Raw genomic sequence first — 22,874 nt, 5'->3', positions numbered from 1 at the left:
CTGATCAACCTTGGAGTTATATGTTTTCATTTTTTTGTCGTTTGCCTCGATCCTCCTTTCTCCTGACTCTATTCGTTTTGTCAGTTCTTCGAGCATCTTAACAATTTCGGGATTAGTACCCGATTCTTGCTCATTTGACCTTACTATAGTTGGGCCCATTTTGTGGGTGACTTCTTGGGGTGGACTGGGCTTGAGTATGGTCGGTGCCTTTGTTTGGCTCTACAACTGGGCTATTGTTGTTTGTTGAGCTTGAAACATCTCGAAGATCATACGCAAACTGATTCTGTTTTCCTTAGCGTTTTGGGTATTTCGAGTTGCAGACTGAGCTCCACCATGAATGCTATTTTCAGGGTCGAAATGTTGGTTCGCCTCTATGGCCGCATGTGAATTGACGTCTATTGGCTCTTCGATCCAAGCTCCAACGGGATCGACGAATGGCCTTCCACCCCCGGGGGTTACGTTGTTGTTCTCATCTTGAAGGCCAGTTTCGCTGTCGATAGGTAGGGCCATTAATTGAGAATTCATCGTTTCAACCTGAAATTAAAGATACTTCCAAGAGCAAGTGTAAAATGGTGTGTTTCATAGAGATTCGTACCAAACAACCACTGTTATCCTTAGCCCCACGGTGGGCGCCAAACTGTTTACTCGAAAAATGGATAGAGTTGAATTTATACGTAGTTCTAAGGATACGTGATACAACTTGGCATAAATCGGAAAGTAAGTAGAAATATACTGGGTATTGACTGTATGAAGAATGAAATACCAACCAAATTGAAATAGAAAACTATTTTATGAACAAGCAAGATGAATCAATATATATAGCTCACAAGAGGATAATCTCAATATAAATATCAGTATGTTTTTCTCTGTGAATATCAATAATATGAGAGAGTATCAATGCCTTGATGTTCGATGCTCTACAGAAATAATAACTATCCCTTTTATAGTGGAGGGATCCTACTTTAGATATAATTAAAAATACATAGTGAAGATTCCATGATAGATTAGCTTTTCCCTAATTCCCGCCGAGATTCTCTCCCTTAGTGCGGCTGTAACGGCTCTTGTCTCTTGGCTCGATCTTGATCGGACTTGGTGTTGGTCGATTTCCAGATTTAGAGCTCGATATTGGTTCGGGGCCCGGTATTTTTGGCTCGGTATTGGTCGGTCTCTAGCTCTTAAGCTCGATAACATCGTCTCACATCATAGTTCGATTTGGAATCGAGTTCGGTATTGACTTCGAGCTCGGTACTTAATTGGTCCCCGAAACTTGAACTTGGTAACCTAGCTTCAGATCTCATTTCGATATTATGAAGACGACCTTCGGTCCATTACGTTCCAATCATGACTAATCATTCGAAGGTCGAAAATTGATTTTGACTGTATACACATTTAACTGCCTAGCTCCTAAATAATAATTCTCCATAATAAATTAGAATTAGAATTAGTATTTAGCATCACTAAAAGAATGTTTATTTTGGTCCAGTCAGTAATACAATGTTGGCATCATAGAGGAAAATGGGGGGGGGGGGGGGGGGGGGGGAATAAAAGGAAACAAGGAAAACAGAACACAAGATATTTGAACGACGTCGTATTATAAAACAGAAGACAACGATACCGTTTCTAATTTATCAAAAAACCCTAGGCAACAAAAAACGCTAAAATCGTCTGCTAAATCTCACGATTCAGCCACAATTTTCCGTCGTCAAACAAAGCTAAATTATTCAGATGAGTGAGAGTTCTCGTCCCTGCAAAAATTGTCACAAGAGGACTATAGCTAAAGATGAAGAAACATGGAATCTCGTCTGCAAATCATGTGGAATAATCCAAGATTTCGATAATTACGACCCTCAAATTGGTGGAATAACTGGTGCAGTTGGAACTTACGTACGTCACGGATCTGCTGGTTCAGGTTCTGTTTATAATTACAAAGAATCCAAAGATTATCATGCCAAAATTTTAATTGATGATTTAATGTCCCAATTAGGATTGTCCAATAAATCCAGTGATGTTAGAGGAATGTTGTATGAGATTACTGAAGGTGAATTTGGTCAAGGTAGATGGTTTGAAGTATGTATTGGTGCATGTGCTTATGTTTTAATGAGGAAAGATAGTAAGCCTATTAGTATTGTTAAAGTTGCTGAGATAGTGAAATGTGATATTTATGAATTAGGTCGAATGGTTTATAGGGCTGTCGATTTTCTTGATATAAAGTTGCCTGAATTTGATATTATTAATTCTTTCGAGCATTATATTAAAGAAGCCCCGATTTTTAGTGGGGTTGAGGAGGATATTAAAGGAAGGATGTTGAAACAAGGTGTGTTTTTGGTGCAATGTTTGGTTAAGTGGTACGTGACGACGGGGAGGAGACCGTTGCCCGTAGTGGCAGCGGTTTTGGTGTTTGCTGCGCAGTTGAATCAAGTTGACTTGACGATTGAGGATGTCGCGGAGGAGTTACAAGTAGCGGTTGTTACTTGTAAGTTGAGGTATAAGGAGCTTTTGGAAAGGCTTGTGAAGGTTGCTCGAGGTTTGCCGTGGGGTGAGGATGTTACGGTTAAGAATATTATGAAGCACGCGCCGTTTGTTATTCAATACATGGAGTTGAAGTCAATGTCGAAGAATAGTGATAAAAGGAAGAGTTTTAACGATGTTGGAGTTGATCTTGATTACCTGATTGATGATTTTTTGAGCAATGGAAATGTTGTTGACATAAAAAGTGATTTGCAATATTTTCAGATGGACCCGAGTTTGAGTATTGAAATTCCGAATAGATTCCAGATTTCCCAAGAGTGTTTGGCGATGATTTATACAAAGATTAAGAATCAAGTTTCTGTACTGGAGTCTGCAAATAGCAGATATAGTAAAGAAATGGAAACGAAGAGTACCTATGACTGGTGGCAGGGCGAATCGGAAATGAGCAAAAAGCTTTTAGTGAAGCAAATACTGGAGAAGGATGTGGGATTGACTACTACGCCTCCTTCGTTTGATAGAGGTTGCTTGGCAAATGAAAGGAGAAAAGCAAAAATAAAGGCTGCAAAGCGTCGAATCCATAAGACAATGTATCCTTCGGATGCTGGTTCGATTGATAAGATTGAACAATGTCCCGTTGAGCATGTAAATGGTGGAAAGAAAAGGAGAAGGAAAATGAAAGTTGATGTTGATTGGGAAGATTTCATTATTGAAACCCTTCTCCTTCATCAGGTAGAAGAAGAGGAGATAGAGAAGGGGTATTATAAAGCGCTGTTGGACTTGCATGTTTTCAACTATTGAAGATATAACTGGTCAGTTTAGACCATAATTTTGATTTATGTAAACAATATTCACAGACAAAAAACTTGACCTTTTTTTTTGACTGATTCCGCGAGAAAATAGGAGGTATTTTTGTTAAACTTTTCGCTCTGTAAATTTGCATGAGTTCCATATTTTGATATAAAAGGGGGAAGTATAGTAGTTGAATATAAATGAACAAATTATGTTTCTTCTGTGTCTATCTTGATCTTCTGCTCTCTTAACTCCATCATGTCATATATGCCGTATATTTTCTTTGTATTCTCTGTATATGTTCTGACTTTAATAACTCTGGCTTTTCCTTTCTTTCCTGGGAAGAGAAGTTCTGTTTCTCCCAGTAAACTATTGGACATTTGTATAAAGACAATCTTGGCTTTTTAATGCTTCTATAAGAGAAAGAGCTAAGACGGGGATCTTTGATTTACTAAAGGAAGCAAATGCTGAATTGTTCATCACTATATGCTGAATTTTTATACACCCCACCCTAGTTCGTGTATAGAAAAGTATCTTCCGACTAACTTGTGCAGCATTGAATAAATGTGTCAATACTTGAATTATCTAAAGCTTGAGCTAGTTCTGATTGATGGTTGAAACCATCTTTCCTACTTTGATTTGGGAAATTGTCAAATAATTGACTGGCACTTTTGATAACTAAGAAATAAGTTTACTCCTGATATCTAAATATGTTACTGTTATAAAAACTACAGTAACATTTCTGTACTTGAATGACACCGGGTTTTGGGAGTGTATTTGTATCCGTATTTGTGGGATTTTCTATTAAATCTAAATATTATGTTTTCAAACTTAAAAGATTATAGTGTTTTATTGAGGTTATCGGCTTGCCTAGTATTGAGATAGACGCCATCACGACTTGCGAATTTTGGATCGTGACAAAAATATTTACATAACATAGAAGGTAAGAGTCTTATAACTCAAACTAGTACCTTCTCACTTACTGGAATTTATACAAATGTGCGTGTCAACTCTTCAAATCCTACTTAGTCTAGTTAGATGTATGCGTCAATAAACATAAATAAACATTGGTGGTAACACTTAATTATTAAAATAATACGTAACATGGAGGAGTTGCTAAAGTATTCTTTTCTTGTCCTTTTCTTCTTTTTAAAAAAGAAAAAGTCAATTGTGTTAGATTATAGAATAATTGATTAGTCTTGTAAGCTGCCAGCTATTTATTGATCTAATGGTTCACGAATTGCTGGAATTCGAGAAAGTAGAATATTTTTTGTTACGAATATCTAACCAAAATGCCGCCACTTAATTCGGCTAACATACAACTAAATCCTTGCCAAGGAGAGAGAGTGCAAGATCAACGTCAACAACAACAACCCAGTATAATCTCATAAGTGGGGTCTGGGGAGGGTAGTGTGTACGCAGACCTTACCCCTACCCTGGGTAGAGAGGCTGTTTCCGATAGACCCTCGGCTCCCTCCCTCCAAGAACTCTCCACCTTATTCTTGGGGTGACTCGAACAAAAGATTGAAAGTGGAGGGTGCTTACGACTAGAGCAACCCACTCTTATTTAGAGAGTGCAAAGATCGAGATCTCTAAATTATTTAGAAATCTTTTTTCAAGTCTAGCTAGCTCATTCATTAGTGACTTGCAATCAAATTATTTTTGTTTTACTTTCATTCCTGAAGATATATACTCATAATGAGTTAAGAAAATATATCGATGGATCTATCATGTCTAATTCACTAATTTGTGGGAAGATACTGAATTTTTATATCTAAAAAAAAATTTCGAAGGATCTCGGAATTGTTATTTTTTAAAAGATAGAGAATTACTAATACATCAGAATCGATAGAGATTTTCCAACGGAGCATTTCAAGCTTTTTAGGAAATTTCAATCCATGGACAACTCTGCTCGAGTTGCTAAAGAATTTTGAAGCATTTTTGCAAAACCAAATAGCCATTCTTTGTAGTGGAATTGAAAGCACCATTGTTATTAAGAATTCAGAGTACAATTAAGTTGTCTTTAACCAAAAGTGCCAAAAGACAAACAGAGAACAAAATAATAATAGGTACAAGAATATTGCGACTATAATAACTTATCTTCACAAGTTAGACTAGTTGTTTTTCGTATACACTAAGGGATCGTTTGGTTGCCGGTTAGAGTTATGCAGGTATTAATTATATATATATTAGTTATGCAGGTATTAGTTATGTATGTATTAGTTATGCAGGAATAAGTAGTGCATGAATTAGTTATGCATGTATTAATTATGTAGGGATAAGTTATGCAAGGTTGAGTTATGTTGGGATTAGTTATGCATAGATTAGTTATGCGATAGTTATATAAGGATTAGTAATATAAATGTAATGTGATTGTTATTTATTATTAGCTTACTTTATTTTATTAAAATTGTTAGTATAGTTTAAATATATATTTTTAAACAAAAAAATACAAGTTTGAATAAAGGGTATTCTTGTCATTTTGTGTTTTAATACTAATACATGTATAAGTTATTCCACTTTCTACCTTGCATAAATAATACATAAAATCCCTCATAACTTATACATGTATTAGTTATGCGGAAAAGAAAAATATGAATCAAACATTGTATTAGCAATGCTACATTTTATGTGGAAAAGAGAAAATAACTTATGGTAGCTTCTATGAGGAGATTATTTTTTCCTCTTCTTTTAACCAAAGAATGTATAAAGTTATCCTAATTTTAATACATGGATAACACCTCTCAAACCGACTACCAAACGACCCCTAAACTGTTAATGTTCAATTAATTAGTACTCTTATAGCCAGTAATTCAAGCAAGTAATTTGCATATAACTCAAGATGTTATGGATAGACTAATAGTCAAACACTAATTACTGTTCAAAAGTGCTTTTCAAATTAATTAACCAAACACAAATTGATTCTCATCAAAAGTACTTTTTTGAAAAACACTTCTAAAAATAATCAAATTTTAGAAGTTTGGCCAAACAGATTAGAACTCAAGCAAGTAATTTGCATGGCCAAGTAATTTATCAAAAAAAATCTAAAAATTAATTCGATACGAACGGTTCGGTCGATTTTAAATATCCATTTACAACTTACTAACAATGAGCATAATGTTTAATTTTTGTCTTTAAACTGTAAAGAGAGGAGTCCTTTTATTCACGTGTGAAAATGTCATTGTCTATTCCTTATGATAATTTAGAGCAATGACACTCATATTTTTCAGAATTGGGATCCAAGTCAAACTCTCACCACATCAAGGCGAATTTATTTAAATTTAAAAAAAACTCAAGTAACTCACTCCCAAATAATTCATACATATAGTTTAAAGATAGTATTTTTTTAGTCCCACAACTTTTTTAATGAATTTTATTTTTTTAAAAGATATTTCTTCTGTAGCAATGGCAACTTTACATATACTCTGTACATGGACGTTTGCGATATTATCCCATTTTGACTAGCAATAGCAATAGCAACAGCAACAGCAAGTTGTTTGATATTTCTATTCCATTTTGATTAAACTTATCCCAGTTCCAAAATCAAAACTCCTAATGTTCTCTATATACATAGCCTTTTTTTCAATTTTCATCGGTTTTCTCCTTTACTTCATCCACCTCCGAAGGAAGGCGGTGCCGGAAAATGTTCACCGGAAACTTCCACCGGGACCACGAAGTCTTCCGATAATCGGCAATCTCCACATTCTAGGTACCCTACCTCATCGTACCCTATACGATCTATCCAAAAAATACGGTCCAATAATGTTCCTAAAGCTCGGAAATGTTCCAACGGTGGTGGTTTCATCGCCGGAAACCGCCGAGCTAATACTCAAGACACACGACGCCGTTTTCGCCAGCCGCCCAAAGCTTAAGGCGGTGGAGTACGTAAGCGACGGTGCTAAGGGTTTGGCTTTTGCTCCGTACGGTCCACAATGGTGTAATGCTCGTAAATTCTGCACACAAGAGCTGCTCACGGGGGAGAAAATTGAGTCTTTTGCTGGGATGAGGAAAGAGGAAATTGGGGTTTTGGTGCGGCGACTGAAGGTGGCAGCTGTTGGCGGTGAGGTGGTGGAACTTGGAGAGAAGGTTGGGGAATTGATTGCGAATATAACGTATAGAATGTTATTTGGGGATTTTCGCAATAGCGATAGATTTGATTTGAAGAACATTGTACAGGAAATGGTGCGATTGGCTGGAGCATTTAATATTGCTGATTATGTGCCTTTTCTTGAGCCATTTGATATTCAGGTATTGTTCTTATCTAGTACTAATACTGTTATTGGGCTTAATTTGCTTGTCTCAGTTGGATTTGATACCATTAAAAGGACAGAATTTGAACATATGATTGTTCGTATTGTTCAAACATGTAGAAACAAACAGCAACAACAACGAACCCGGTGTATTCCCATAAATGGGGTTTGGGGAGGGTAGTGTGTAGGCAGACATTACCCCTACCTTATAAAGATAGAGAGTTTGTTTTCGATAGACCATCGGCTCAAGGAACAGTGGAGATAAGGCAATAAGTAGCAAATAATAATAACAACAATATATTAAGGTAACGGGCAAGAATAACACAACATGTAATAGTAAAGAAACATGAATAAGATAACACAAAAATAGTCCTAGTACTACCAGTAAGCCTAGGAAGAACGCACTACTATCTGTCAACTTACAATCCTAATATTCGACCTCTACGCCTTTCTATCGTGGGTCATATACTCGGTACATGTCCTGTCTAACTACTTCTCCTCAATACTTCTTAGGCCTACCCCTTCCCTTCCTTAGACCCGCAATGTTCAAACATATAGAAAATATATCCAAAATGTATATGGTTCAAAAGGTAAAGTACAAAGTCGATTAACTATGAGCATAACAATAGATTTTCCGAATAACATTTATGTTATCAAAGTTTTTAAGTAGAGAAAAATACAGACGCTATAATTATATGTTTAAAAGAAAACTTAAATATACTATGTTCTAGCGTATAAAATCCCAGACCCAAAAGAACGCAATGCATTTTTACTTTTTTTTAAGGTGTAGGGGGCATGATTAGTCAAGGGTACGTGTGAGGAACGTCTCAGCATATTCTTTTTCATTCTTTTTTTTGCGTCAGATTGGATTTAAGTAGTAGTCAATATAACATGCTATTTACATTCTACCAATGCTATGTGGTATCAAATTTGATATTCAACATTTACTTACACACAATTTATGCTTTTGATTATTCGACAAATTACAGTGAAGTTTGTGCTTTTCCTATTGACGTAATGCTTAGATATACTTGTGAAGTAGTACTGTATGATTGTATGGTACATAGTAGCTAGTTCCGTTTTTAGAAAAAAAATCGTCATGGTTAAACTGACGTGTGATTAATACTCAACATGCGATAAATAAGATTTACCTTTTGATATCCAAGAGATGAATTGGTGGATTCTATTTTGGACTAAAAAATTGTTCGTGATATATGATTTCTGAAACAATGAATGTTCAGGGCTTGAATAAGCAGTTGAAGGAAACTGGAAAGGCTGTTCAGAAAGTACTTGATACCATAATCAATGAGCATGAACAAGATGCAAGGGATGGTACTCGCAAAGGTAGCAAAGATCTTGTTGATGTCATGTTATCACATCAAAATTGTCCGAAATCCTACTCGATTGATCGTGCAACCATGAAAGCCATCCTTTCTGATATGATCGTTGGAGCTATTGATACTTCACACACTTGGATTGAATGGGTGTTTGCAGAAATAGTTAAGCATTCAAGAGTAATGAACAAACTCCAGGAAGAGTTGATATCTGTAGTAGGTCTGGACAGAATGGTTGAGGAGCAAGATTTGCCTAAGTTGGAATACTTAGAACTGGTGCTCAAGGAAACCTTCCGACTACATCCTGTGGCGACTCTTTTAGTTCCCCGAGAGTCAATGGAAGACGTTGTCATAAACGGGTATTATATACCTAAAAGATCACGAGTTATGACAAATTGTTGGGCGTTAGGACATGATCCTAAGATATGGTCGGACAACGTTGAGGAATTTGTTCCTGAGAGGTTTATTGGCAAGAACATTGATCTTCGCGGACATGGTTTTCATTTGCTGCCATTTGGATATGGAAGAAGAAGTTGTCCAGGAATGAATCTGGGGTTGATCACTGTGAAGTTGATAGTCGCACAATTAGTGCATTGCTTCAATTGGGATTTGCCTGAAGGCATGTTACCTGGTGATTTGGATATGACTGAAAAGTTTGGTTTGGCTGCTCCAAGAGCTCAAAATTTGCTTGTTATTCCCACTTACCGTCTCCACTCTTAACCAGCTTAAGAGGTGATTAACTTGAGCTTATTACTAGAGGGTTAATTAAATCGGAATAACTATGCATCCTCTAGGTTTGAAAAATCTTAGATTATTATGTAATGATAAATTAGTATGTTTACAATAAGCAAGAAGACATTGTTTTGTGCTGCATTAAGCGTAAAATTGTACATGTTGATCATAAGGAATTAAGAAATATGATCCCTATGGAAATAATAGCCACTGGAAACAACGTAGTTCCTATTATTAATGCCATGTTTTCGACAGCTCAAATACATGATTTGATTATGTTACAAGTGTGGTGCAAAGACACAAAAATCTCTGAGAGGAATGGTTCATACATTTGGATTCTGAATAAATTATTTGTATATATTAAGTGTATTTTAACATAATACATAATTGGGACCACGGCTACTAGGCTCCGCGGAACGCATAAGTCGTACTGTAGTTCCTCCCTTGTCCGTGTGTTACTGTGATTCTTCAAGTACTATAAGGATTTGAGTCTTGTTGCACATTCTTCTGTTTATTACCGCATCTGTTACCGTTTATGTGCTTATTGGTCTGTTTCAAAAAGGATGACATATTTTTATATTTGAAAATACTTTAATTTAATCTTCTCATGTTACTCTTAATAAGAAACTTTTATAGCCACACAAATATTATGACATATTTAAGATCACATGTTTCAAAAGTTTTATATTCACTCATTTGTTAGGACATATATATGACCACAAGTTTCAATTTCTTTTTTTTACTGAATCAAATTATGTCACAGTATTTGCCTTGGCGATGGACGTTTTGACGCGTCACATTCAAGGGGAAGTATCGTGGTACATGTTATTTGCTGATGACATAGTACTGATTGGCAAAATGCGAGGTGGTATTAATGCGAGACTGGAGGTTTGGAGACATGTCCTGGAGGTGGGAGTGACTCAAAATTTTCAGGACAAAAATGTCTCCAATTGTCCCGAATTTAAGATTTTTAATTTAAAATTTCAGGACATAACAAGTATTGGCTAATCTTTAAATAAAATCCCGATGAATGCTACGCACTTCCCCAAAAATTTGCCACTTAGACTCTCTACCGGTTGACCCACTGATGGTCTAATGACAGTGTCCACAATTGATCCCAATGTATGGCCTATTTTTCAGTTTCATCTAGTATACACAGAAAAGACAGATGTCTCTCCCACCCCAGATTAACGAGAATATAATAAATATTTTATCCGTTTAAATTTATGTAAATTTATTTCTTTATTAGTTTGTGTCAAAACGAATGATCTATTTCCCTATTTGAAAATAATTTAGCTTTATGCAATGATTTATAGTCACATAAAATATATGTGACTCATTTTATACAAGTTTAAATTTTTTTTTTCTTTTCTTAAACTCTGTATCCAATCAAATGAGTTATAACGGAGGGAGTACAAAAATTTCTTGATACTTTTTGCTTCTGGACAATAAGCAACCATACTTACAATATTTATCTTCAGAATAATTCCCCAGCTGACACGTAAAGCTAAACTCTTAAAGTATTTTAAATGTTTTTGGAAAGCAAATCTTGTTAGCATGATCTTCAGTTCTCCACTATAGCTGCCATATCTATAAGTACATCATCCTTTAATTAAATATGAAGAAAGTGATGTTCTACTTTTTGATAAGTATCACAAAAATAGTTAAAAATCATTCCTCTGTTATGGTGGTGCCAAATTCATCTTGCGGGCACTTTGTTTTATTTCTTGGCATCTGTTGTTACCTGCACAAATATTAGACTATATTGTATGCAACCCTTTAATATAAACTATACGTAAATTAGAACGTCGAAATTTCTTTGTCCATAATTATATTAAAGCTTAGCTATTATCGAGCATTCACAGCTTAATCTGCTGATGCATAAGAGCAGGGCGGTGCTAAAGTATTCAGTACAAGTTCATATGAACTTAACTAATAAATTTTGTTTAGACTCTGTATTCGTATTAAAAAATTCAAACAAATATGTGTAAATCAAGAACCCAGTAACTAAGACGAGTTATAATTTTGAGTGCAAGTTCTGAACGCATAATTAAATTATGGCTCCGTCCCTATATAAGAGCGGTTGCTAATTTACTAACTCTACGCAAATTTGTAAAAAGGGTAGTCCGGTGCACAAAGTATTCCGTAATCACGTAGTGTCCGGAGTAGCGGCAACACCCCAAGGGGTGTGATGTAGACAACCTAACATAATGCAAGCATTAATTGTTGTTTACATGGTTCGAACCCATGGCCGATAGGTCACACAGAATAACTTTAATTACGGTCTATGCAAAGTTGTGATCAAATCAAATTCTATGCAACTTCTCAACTGTCTGAGTAAACTTAATTACTATATACAGACATGGACCATATATATGTTAGCTGCTGCACGGCAATGCCTCAGTACAGTTATTTTTGGTAGTGGAACTTGTCATACATTATGAGTTTCTACTTTCCAATTAATACTGCCATCTAATATGCTACTATTATCGTCCCCAATTAATCCCACACTTCTCTTCTGCCCACAGTTTCTAACAACGAACAACCACACGCCGTAAATGTTTTTAAATTACTTATAATTTTTCCCATTCTTTTTAATCTTCTTCTTCATTTGTTCTCTACTAACTCCGTTTCAGTTTAGTCTTTTTAGCAAATTAAATTTGTTTCAAATATTTGATATTTTAAAAATATAAGAAGTCATTTATTGATTTTTTTTCCTTCAGATATAGTATTTTTACTTCTTCAATTAATAGGGTGATCAGTCGTAGAGATGGACCCAGGATTTGAAAGTGTCAGGAAAACCGAGCGAACTGCTCAATCAATGTTCCCATCTGACTTTTGATCTTAATAGTTTTAAGCAAAATATATGGCCATTTTTCCTATTTATGTATATGTATATATTTAGAATTTGTATCAAAGTTAACGGGTCCGACCCCTCTTTTACAAGCATATATATATCCCCCTCCGGTTAGATGTACTCTTAATTAAGGTTATTACAGTATTTTTTAAAGGGAGTGGAAGAATCTTAAAAGGCAAATAATATGGATCAAAGATAATAATAAAAATAAGACCAAAAACACAAGCACAAAGAGGGATTTATGCTATACCATGGCATGTACTTTCACTAGATTTCCTGGATGAAACAAGTAAAGTTAAACATAATCCCAACAACCATGGCATATGTATACTTGCTAGATTTTCTTGGATGGAACAAGTAGTACTAAAATCCATAAACATAATCCTAAAATTATTTATTTACAACCCAATAAATTATTATTTTTAAAATTTAGAATTCATAAAGTCAAAATTCTGAATCCGCTTATGTTATAAGAGTTGTAAAAGATTTGGGAAATAGTTATAGAGAGAAGACAGGTCGACCAAGGGCATAATGGTCATTTTAAATATATGAGTGCATTGTTTCATTGTTTCCTTGTATACTAGGCTCAAAAGTTTGGTTGTGGATTCTTAATAACAACAAAAACCAAAATTAACATGGCCACATGCTATTAAATTCTTCAGGTGGACCCCACTTTCCACTCAACCTTCCCTATCTTCATTAAATGCATTACTTAATTGTTATTATTATTTTTTCAATAAATACTTTTAACTAGAAAAATTATCTTTTTGATAATTTTTTAATTCAAATGTTCGCCTAATTAAAAATACTATGGTAACATACATTTATATATGACAATTCTATTATTTCCTTAAGAAACATTATTTTATTTATTAACTATTTCATGTAAAGAAGATTTTATTTAAAAAAAAATAGTGATAGTTTATGTAGATTTACATTCAGATGTTCTTATATTATTATCAATTGATATCATTTTATACAAAGTTCTCATTAAATTGCAATTTCAATTGGAATACTTTATAAAATTAGGAAAAAATTATTTAAGAATAAAATATAATTTCAAGTCCCCTTTTTTGTTATACAATATTGAAATTTGTTCAAATTGTATAATAAGTATCCCCTCTCTAAAATATGATTTGAGAATATCTGAAGTAAAACTTAAGACAATTAATTTGTGGAATTTTTTTCTTTTAAAAATTATTAGATATTAGGAAGTATGAGAAGTATCGTCATACAAGATTATGAGGGTGTTTGGCTAAGCTTATAAGTTGGTCAAACTAGCTTATAAGCACTTTTCGGCTTATCTACGCGTTTGGTAAAGTTAAAAGTGCTTATAAGTCAAAAATAAGCCAAAAGCCGTAAGCTGGTCACCCCCAACTTATAAATTTTTAGCTTATAAGCACTTTAAGTTTGACCAAAATTTTTATTATTTTATCCTTAAAATATTCTTTTTTAGAACAAAACTATTACATCGATATTCACTACTTCAAGTACTATTTCAACCTAACCTCCCCTCTCTTCAAGTCTGCAATGTCCATTGACTATTTAAGATAAGCAAATTCTTTATTCCTTTGCATATTTATATCTATGTGATTGTGTATTAATCTTTGAACTGTATGTAATAAATGAGGACATATCAAATTTTTGGTGTGTTGCTTCTAAATGTTGTGGTGATAAAGACAGTGTTTGTTTCTCTTCAAATATTTTGTCCTATTTAGGTTTATTTTTTACTGAGAAATTTTTATCAATTTATTAATTATTATAACTTATGATTATATGCTTATCATAAAATAAATAATATTTATCATAAAAATTATCTTATCTAAGCACAATTGTATTTAAAATAAAATGACAAATAGAATATTTTGTATTTGGATCGATTTGGAATCTAAAATTTTGAATAAATTACGCCCTTATAAGTATAAACACTTCTAAGGTTATTTAAGTCATTTTAACAGAAAAAGAGCTTATCAGCACTTTTTTTTATCAAATACAGCAACAGTTTATTATCAATTTCAGCACTTGTATCCAAACATGTAACTGCTTATTTATTAAATCAGTTTCAGCACTTAAAAGTGCTTTTCAATACCTAATGCTTATCAGCTACTTCATATCAGCTAATCCAAACGGCCTCTATACTTCTCCCTATATGATCGAAGTTAGTTGGGTACTTCCTCTGTTCAATAAGAATTCAACATTATATAAATTTCAAAATACAGAAATATACAATTAATTATTTTAAAAATCTCAACAAATAACTATTGTGATGAAAATTGTATTATACCCTAAATAGTATCTCATTCATATCAAATGGAACTAAAATAAACTACAATATTTCAATTTAAGGTCAATTTGATTAGTATTTAGAGTGATCGAAAGATTAATTTATTTTTAATATTATGTCATTAAACTAGAACAAAATACAAATATTTTTGTTAAAAATTCTTAATAACTAAAATCACGATTATTATTTCAAAGAACCAAAAAAAAAAAATACCTTTCCATCAACTATTTGGGAATAAAATTAATATGTTTAATTATTCTATTTTTGATTAGTATAAAAAGAAAAAAGTAATACATGAACACAACTGAAAATACTAAAAGAAACAAACTATATATTTTTCAATTTAAACAATGAGAAAAATACATCACGACTTATTTTTCAACTGGCTTTTTATTCATTATTTTATAGTAATTAATTTTAAGTTTGATGGTGCAAAAATATTTTAAAATAAAAAAGTGTAGATCCTATGTAGAGTTAATTTAAACTGTACTTGAATTATTATCTAATCATTGTATAATAAAGTATCAAACTTCGACAAGTATTACAAAGTGATTGGTATAGTAATATGATTTCATAAAAATTAAAATGTATATAATGTAAAAGATAAATAATAATAGAGGTAATCGTGGTTCTATTAGTTATTACACAAAAGCCTATTCTCTTTGTTCTTTTCCTAAAGGCGCAGAAAGTGTGTAATTAGTAATAGACCAAGAAATATTAAAAAGAAGAAAACAAGAAGAATGATAAAAAATAATTGGGCCCGTGCATCACACGGGTACATCATCTAGTTGTAAAACAGAAGACAACGAATTCGTTTATTATTTATCAAAAAACCCTAGGCAACAAAAAACGCTAAAATCGTCTTCTAAATCTCACGATTCAGCCACAATTTTCCATCCTCAAACAAAGCTAAATTATTCAGATGAGTGAGAGTTCTCGTCCCTGCAAAAATTGTCACAAGAGGACTATAGCTAAAGATGAAGAAACATGGAATCTCGTCTGCAAATCATGTGGAATAGTCCAAGATTTCGATAATTACGACCCTCAAATTGGTGGAATAACTGGTGCAGTTGGAACTTACGTACGTCACGGATCTGCTGGTTCAGGTTCTGTTTATAATTACAAAGAATCCAAAGATTATCATGCCAAAATTTTAATTGATGATTTAATGTCCCAATTAGGATTGTCCAATAAATCCAGTGATGTTAGAGGAATGTTGTATGAGATTACTGAAGGTGAATTCGGTCAAGGTAGATGGTTTGAAGTATGTATTGGTGCATGTGCTTATGTTTTAATGAGGAAAGATAGTAAGCCTATTAGTATTGTTAAAGTTGCTGAGATAGTGAAATGTGATATTTATGAATTAGGTCGAATGGTTTATAGGGTTGTCGATTTTCTTGATATAAAGTTGCCTGAATTTGATATTATTAATTCTTTCGAGCATTATATTAAAGAAGCCCCGATTTTTAGTGGGGTTGAGGAGGATATTAAAGGAAGGATGTTGAAACAAGGTGTGTTTTTGGTGCAATGTTTGGTTAAGTGGTACGTGACGACGGGGAGGAGACCGTTGCCCGTAGTGGCAGCGGTTTTGGTGTTTGCTGCGCAGTTGAATCAAGTTGACTTGACGATTGAGGATGTCGCGGAGGAGTTACAAGTGGCGGTTGTTACTTGTAAGTTGAGGTATAAGGAGCTTTTGGAAAGGCTTGTGAAGGTTGCTCGAGGTTTGCCGTGGGGTGAGGATGTTACGGTTAAGAATATTATGAAGCATGCACCGTTTGTTATTCAATACATGGAGTTGAAGTCAATGTCGAAGAATAGTGATAAAAGGAAGAGTTTTAAGGATGTTGGAGTTGATCTTGATTACTTGATTGATGATTTTTTGAGCAACGGAAATGTTGTTGACATAAAAAGTGATTCGCAATATTTTCAGATGGACCCGAGTTTGAGTATTGAAAGTCCGAATAGATTCCAGATTTCCCAAGAGTGTTTGGCGATGATTTATACAAAGATTAAGAATCAAGTTTCTGTACTGGAGTCTGCAAATAGCAGATATAGTAAAGAAAGGGAAACGAAGAGTACCTATGACTGGTGGCAGGGCGAATCGGAAATGAGCAAAAAGCTTTTAGTGAAGCAAATACTGGAGAAGGATGTGGGATTGAGTACTACGCCTCCTTCGTTTGATAGAGGTTGCTCGGCAAATGAAAGGAGAAAAGCAAAAATAAAGGCTGCAAAGTGTCGAATCCATAAGACAATGTATCCTTCGGATGCTGGTTCGATTGATAAGATTGAACAATGTCCCGTTGAACATGTAAATGGTGGAAAGAAAAGGAGAAGGAAAATGAAAGTTGATGTTGATTGGGAAGATTTCATTATTGAAACCCTTCTCCTTCATCAGGTAGAAGAAGAGGAGATAGAGAAGGGGTATTATAAAGCGCTGTTGGACTTGCATGTTTTCAACTATTGAAGATATAACTGGTCAGTTTAGACCATAATTTTGATTTATGTAAACAACATTCACAGACAAAAAACTTGACCTTTCTTTTTGACTGATTCCGCGAGAGAATAGGAGCTATTTTTGTTAAACTTTTCGCTCTGTAAATTTGCATGAATTCCATAATTTGATATAAAAGGGGGAAGTATAGTAGTTGAATATAAATGAACAAATTATGTTTCTTCTGTGTCTATCTTGATTTTCTGCTCTCTTAACTCCATCATGTCATCTATGCCGTATATTTTCTTTGTATTCTCTGTATATGTTCTGACTTTAATAACTCTGGCTTTTCCTTTCTTTTCTGGGAAGAGAAGTTCTGTTTCTCCCAGTAAACCATTGGACATTTGTATAAAGACAGTCTTGGCTTTTTAATGCTTCTATAAGAGAAAGAGCTAAGAAGGGGATCTTTGATTTACTAAAGGAAGCAAATGCTGAATTGTTCATCACTATATGCTGAGTTTTTATACACCCCACCCTAGTTCGTGTATATATAAGTATCTTCCGACTAACTTGTGCAGCATTGAATAAATGTGTCAATACTTGAATTATCTAAAGCTTGAGCTAGTTCTGATTGATGGTTGAAACCATCTTTCCTACTTTGATTTGGGAAATTGTCAAATAATTGACTGGCACTTTTGATAACTAAGAAATAAGTTTACTCCAGTTATTCTTTTTGTTAAGATTTTAAATTAAAAAAAAATAAAACTTGATATAGTTGGAAATATTAAAACCAGGAAGGGTTTGAGGAGGAGGTAGTTTAAAATTTCATTATTAAGTGTATAGATTTTGAGTCATTTTCTTTTGTTTTCTTGTCACAACCTTGACATGAATAGCAACTTTGCTCAAATTATATTTAAAGTTAGTTTTAAGCAAGTATATTTTCTTAAACAACCTCAATACATTTTCTTCTCTTGAATCAGCTTACTTCCTAATAGTCAATTAATTAAAAATATGAAAAGATTGAATACTCATTGTGTGTTTGAAATGAGTATCTGTTACATCAAAACATTGCTATGTATTCTCCTTGCCTCAGAATATGTGATATGTCATGTATACTTGCGCTGATTCATGGTCATCCTGATTAAATTCTCAAGGTATATCAAATTCGTATTACTTCCTGAGTGCTGAGATGTAGAGCAAGGGGATACCAGGCATCAGGATGATGCAACGTGTAAGGAATTGCGATAAAGTAGTTCTAAACTGGAGGTAGAATTCCCTGCATAACAGAGTCTGGTATCACATAGAATTGAAATGTGACTCCACTCACATAAATCGTTGTGTATACTGGTTGTTTAACACCAGCTTTTAGCAGACCTGACTCGCTCTATGCTGGGACATGACATCTTCATACCATGTAACCTTAGCAGCATGAGTTGACTCCTCCATTATTCTAAACTGTGAATGTAAATACATCATCAGTCCAAGTCTTTACTCTGATAATGAGCTTGGCTTGCCAGTTGTGATTTGGTTTATTCCTTCCATAGTCCCACAGTTGAACATGCCCAACAAGATGCTACTGTTTTTGAAAGAGTTAGTTATGGAGTTAGAGAATATACACATTTAGTTAGATTTTGGTAAAGGTAAAAGTAGCTAAGTTAAATGAGAGATTCTTTTCTTGCTAAAATACAGCATATCTGTCTTAAATTGCATTACTGTTCTGTTTCTCCTCCAACCGGTGTTATAAAAACTACAGTACCATTTCTGTACTTGAATGATGTTGATGTTTATGAATTTTAATAAGGCGGGGCTGTATTTCCGTCATGACAAGCTTAAAACTCATTCGTTTGATCAGCAAATTTATCGATACCACGATTGTGAAGCTAGAGTCCCATCATTGTGAAAAAATAAACAGATTTTACATTCTCTTTTGTTTTGTTTTGTTTTGCGTTTTCTAGTGTTAGCTTTGTCGACACACCCATAATAAGCTATGAGCACCGCTCATGTTTCTCAGACATCAATGCCCTCATTCAAGATAGGTAATGCAGCTAGCTAGAGAAGCCCACATCAAGAACTTTACAATGAAAATTCAAAGCCACTGTTTGGAAGGGATGGTAATATATATGTTTTATTCTTATTTGAAAAGTTGTGGATGATAAATCTCTTGATATCTTCAAAGTGACTGAGGTACTTATTGTTATAGACTCACTCACTTCCCGAAAGTACTTCCTAGGACCTGTTAGGGTATGAACTGTAGCTGTGCCTGTTGCACTATTAAACTTCATATATATTAGTGTTGCTTTTGTAATTTCTGTTGAGCTTGCTGTTTTCCACTGTTTTTTACATGAGTAAAGATAATTAGGTTTTATCATATCTCAAAATGATTTGGTCTATTTTATTTGTCTGTAGCAGCCATTCTCCTGCCTTATTCGGAGCAGTTTTTTCCATAAGCTTATGCCTCTACTAAATAGAAGCCACTATTTGATCGTGAAAAAGATCTCTTACTATAACTGGTTGCTTCAAGCACCTGCAATAACCAGTGCATAGGTATTGATTTTCATGCAAAATTTCTTAGTGTCAAAATCTGTTTAAAGCTCCCACTGCCATGAATTTGTATTTAGTCGATCCTTAATCTGTTGCTAGCTCTGAACTAACCTTCCACTTGCCAGTATGTCTTAACCTGAGTATCGGCAAGATAAGTATCTCACAGTCAACAGGTTATCAAAAAAAAGAAAAGAAAAGAAAAGAAAGAAAAGTATCGCGTAGTCAACATGCCCTTAGGGCTTTGGTCTAGTGGTAAGAGCGCATCATGTGATGTATGGGTTAGGCGCATATCATGGGTTCCAACCCTGCCGTAGATAGCCTGGTATTTAAGTGGAGAAGGGTAGAGGGGCGAGTTCATTGTCTGCCTGGTTTTGAACCGGTGCGCCACTAGCTCCCGGTGATTTCTCAATTATCCAAAAAACAAAAAATAAAGAAAAGGAAGAAGTATCTCACTTTCAATATACAGTCATGTCCTTCAAATTTCTGAGTTTTGTCATAGGATTTGGAAGCATGCATAAGAATAGATTTTTGTTGTCGAGTTGCAATTATTCATTTTAATCTTTATTTTTATTATCAATAGAAGGTTAACCTAAGCGTTCGGAGCCTGGGTGGAAATCGGGAAAAAAGAGAGTAAATTCTTGTTAGTCCTAAGTTTCTGGAGTAAATATCTTATGTATGCTCTCATCTTTCGTTGTTCATTTCAGGAGAGATTGACTGTTCCATACGCTATGTTGCATATAATATGTTGATTTTTAAGCCTCTGTGCTGCCATTATGTTCGTTTTGAGACCCTGTATTTTTATTTCTCTCGAGTCTCATTATAGTTTCTCTAGATAAGCTAGTCAAAGCCAGTTTTGGTTCTAGTGTTTCACTTTTCATTTGAAGTTCTCTTGCTGATTGATATGAAATTTTTTCCGCTGAGTTGGTGACACATACTTTGGCATAGCAGAGAACTAGTATCTATTTGTTTCTGTAATTTGCTTTATTAGATTTAAAATGGGCGGCATTTGCTTTTTATCCCCCAAAAAAAAAATGGGCGGCATTTGCTAGAATACGACAGTTTCTGTGGAGATAATGACAAAGTAAGTGTTTTCTTACCGATCACTTTTCTGTAGGCTGTAGCATGAGATATTTTGGTTTTTCTTGATTTCGATAAGATGAGAGATCATTATCAAATAGATTTTTATAGGATAACAGATTTTGGTTTCTTGTTTTAATTCATAGCTGTAGTATGATTAATTATGCTGATTTAATCCTTAGCTGTAGTATGATTATTTCTGTTATCAAGTGTTTGAAGCATCTGCAATGATCAACACCAGTTATTTTTTTAGCTTTAGTTATTCAGCAAGCACGATTTTAGTTTGACAAATTGTTTGTCAACGGCAGGATGCATGACGAGAATGAACGATAAGAATATCTCTTCCTCCTTTTAGCAAGGTTACCTTATGCTGAAATAATTCGTTACTTTCTGTTTATATCTAGAATTCTTCTTTCACTTTGTGTAACTTTATGTGATTTTCAGCTCAAAGACTGGACAGAAATGAATGTTGCATGGTAATACAGGATGTCTCTTTCATCATTCCTTTCTTGAAAAAGCATCTAAAGACAAATTCTTATTTGGCTCAACGTGGAGCTGACCGACAAACAGGTTCAGGCGTAGGAAGGAAGCAAACATTACAGAAAAACATATAAATCTAAAGATATGCCAGGTTGTTGGTGGATCAGAAGATAGGCTTTCTCCCCTTACTGTCCAGCGGCAAAAGCCTCAACTGGGAAAGTTTTCGTGATTCCAGCGAGACTCTTGAAGTGAATCTTGCCAGTAGGAGTATCCACTGTGATGTCACCGACTGGCGGCCATAGCATCAGCTCCTTAGCCTTAACTCCCTTGAGTTTCTTGATCCGCTTCTTCTCAACGTATCCTGTTATTTCGGTACCATAACTCACCAGTTTACTTATCATCTTGAAGTTATGCTCAACTTTTTTCTGCTGCAGGATCCACATGTATCCGGTGGTTTTAGCGAATCCGACTTCGATTACTTCAGCTAGAGGGAGAAGCCCTGCTGGAAGTTCATATTCTTCAAGAAGGGAAAGCGCCATTTTCAAACCTTCCTCATGACCCTTCTTCACAATTGCTCCTTCCTTTTCTGCCATGGATTTCCTCACTTTTAAGTTCTTTAGGAATTGATTTTTCTTGCTGTTTTTGGTTATCTGTTTGAGGGAAAACTGAATTTATAAAATGGTGATTGTATGTAAGAGACAAAACTTAATGGAGAAATCAAAGATATGAACATTGTATTAGCCACCAAAGCTGCTGGTTTTTACTTCTTGCCGGTGCATTGTTCCAAGAATAAGATGCCAATTCCAGTTCAATTTATATAGGTTTGTTCATGGATTTGTGACATAGTTAAACCATGAAAATTAAGGGTCCCTTGGATTATAAAAGTAGACCCCCCACTTAAGGGTGGGGCCCATTGGTCAATAAAGTAGGAGCAGTATCATGAGGTCTCGGGTTTAAATTTTAGAGGAAGAAAAAAATGTTAGGTGATTTTTTCTCATTTGCCTAAACCTTGGTAAGCAGAGTTACTTGCTATATATGCTGGTGGGAGGTAGTAGATACCGGGTGGAATAATTGAGGTGTATGCAAGATGGTCCAGACATTATTGTCATTAAGGAGAAAAATAGTATACCCAACTTAAATATTAATGTCATGTTGGTTAGTTAGAATTAGTTAATTTGAGGGGGGAAGAGGGGGAGGGAATTTAAAAAGGGTGATACGACTCAAGTTTGTAATAGCAATATTACCAAAAACATTTGCAGCCTATGAGACGTAATTTAGAATCACATCTTGAATTTATCTCTGATAACCAATATAATGACTTATTAAGAATTATGGTCTTTCATTAGCATTAATTTTGAGCAAATATCATTTGTAGCCGGTCGGTGCAAACTATTATCATCTCCTAGTCATGAGTTGATCTATACAATTTATAACCCCAAACAAATTATAATGACTAGCCTAAATATGAGATTAGAGGAACTCTCCCGGTACCTATCCTCCATTTTTCTATAATATTGATTCAGAATCAATCAAATCTCCCGAATATAACTTAAACCCACAGATCAATCCGTTTATAGCCAACAACAATAAATTAGTTAAAAGCTTGAATTTGCTTCAGTAACATTCTAGG

At 34.4% G+C, this 22,874-nt stretch overlaps 3 protein-coding genes across 12 annotated transcripts; all 3 read left to right on the top strand.

Annotated features, from left to right (window-relative positions):
• The first annotated feature begins 1,593 nt into the window (after positions 1-1,593).
• LOC107807487 (plant-specific TFIIB-related protein PTF2) lies at positions 1,594-3,483 on the top strand. Its single transcript, XM_016631899.2, has one exon. It carries the CDS (start codon positions 1,726-1,728, stop codon positions 3,265-3,267), a length of 1,542 nt encoding a protein of 513 aa, XP_016487385.2. The 5' UTR covers positions 1,594-1,725; the 3' UTR covers positions 3,268-3,483.
• A 3,192-nt stretch (positions 3,484-6,675) lies between these two features.
• LOC107807477 (cytochrome P450 CYP736A12) lies at positions 6,676-9,713 on the top strand. Its single transcript, XM_016631890.2, has 2 exons — positions 6,676-7,506; positions 8,750-9,713. Exons 1-2 carry the CDS (start codon positions 6,814-6,816, stop codon positions 9,560-9,562), a joined length of 1,506 nt encoding a protein of 501 aa, XP_016487376.1. The 5' UTR covers positions 6,676-6,813; the 3' UTR covers positions 9,563-9,713.
• Positions 9,714-15,513: 5,800 nt separating this feature from the next.
• Positions 15,514-21,984, top strand: LOC142178982 (plant-specific TFIIB-related protein PTF2-like). 10 transcript variants are annotated; one of them, XR_012707134.1, is made up of 4 exons: positions 15,515-17,190; positions 19,553-19,690; positions 21,073-21,123; positions 21,209-21,984. XR_012707134.1 is itself a non-coding variant. In XM_075248799.1 (2 exons), the coding sequence occupies exon 1, from the start codon at positions 15,638-15,640 to the stop codon at positions 17,177-17,179; it is 1,542 nt and encodes a 513-aa protein (XP_075104900.1). In that variant the 5' UTR covers positions 15,514-15,637; the 3' UTR covers positions 17,180-17,190; positions 21,073-21,984. The 10 variants fall into 10 exon arrangements, 5 of the variants coding, with proteins under 5 accessions (XP_075104900.1, XP_075104903.1, XP_075104902.1 ...); XR_012707135.1 differs by lacking the exon at positions 19,553-19,690; XR_012707136.1 differs by lacking the exon at positions 21,073-21,123.
• Positions 21,985-22,874: the final 890 nt, after the last annotated feature.

The sequence above is a fragment of the Nicotiana tabacum genome, unplaced genomic scaffold (genome assembly GCF_000715075.1).
Source record: "Nicotiana tabacum cultivar K326 unplaced genomic scaffold, ASM71507v2 Un00125, whole genome shotgun sequence".
NCBI lineage: Eukaryota > Viridiplantae > Streptophyta > Magnoliopsida > Solanales > Solanaceae > Nicotiana > Nicotiana tabacum.
Note: the sequence above shows the minus strand (reverse complement) of the source record. Positions and strands in the feature narration are given on the sequence as shown.

Bases quoted from the DNA above. Each gene is read 5' to 3' on its own strand.
- LOC142178982 (XM_075248799.1), top strand. From the start codon at position 15,638: ATGAGTGAGAGTTCTCGTCCCTGCAAAAATTGTCACAAGAGGACTATA.
- LOC107807487 (XM_016631899.2), top strand. From the start codon at position 1,726: ATGAGTGAGAGTTCTCGTCCCTGCAAAAATTGTCACAAGAGGACTATA.
- LOC107807477 (XM_016631890.2), top strand. From the start codon at position 6,814: ATGTTCTCTATATACATAGCCTTTTTTTCAATTTTCATCGGTTTTCTC. The intron at 7,507-8,749 runs GTATTGTTCTTA...ATGAATGTTCAG, and splicing joins TTGAGCCATTTGATATTCAG to GGCTTGAATAAGCAGTTGAA.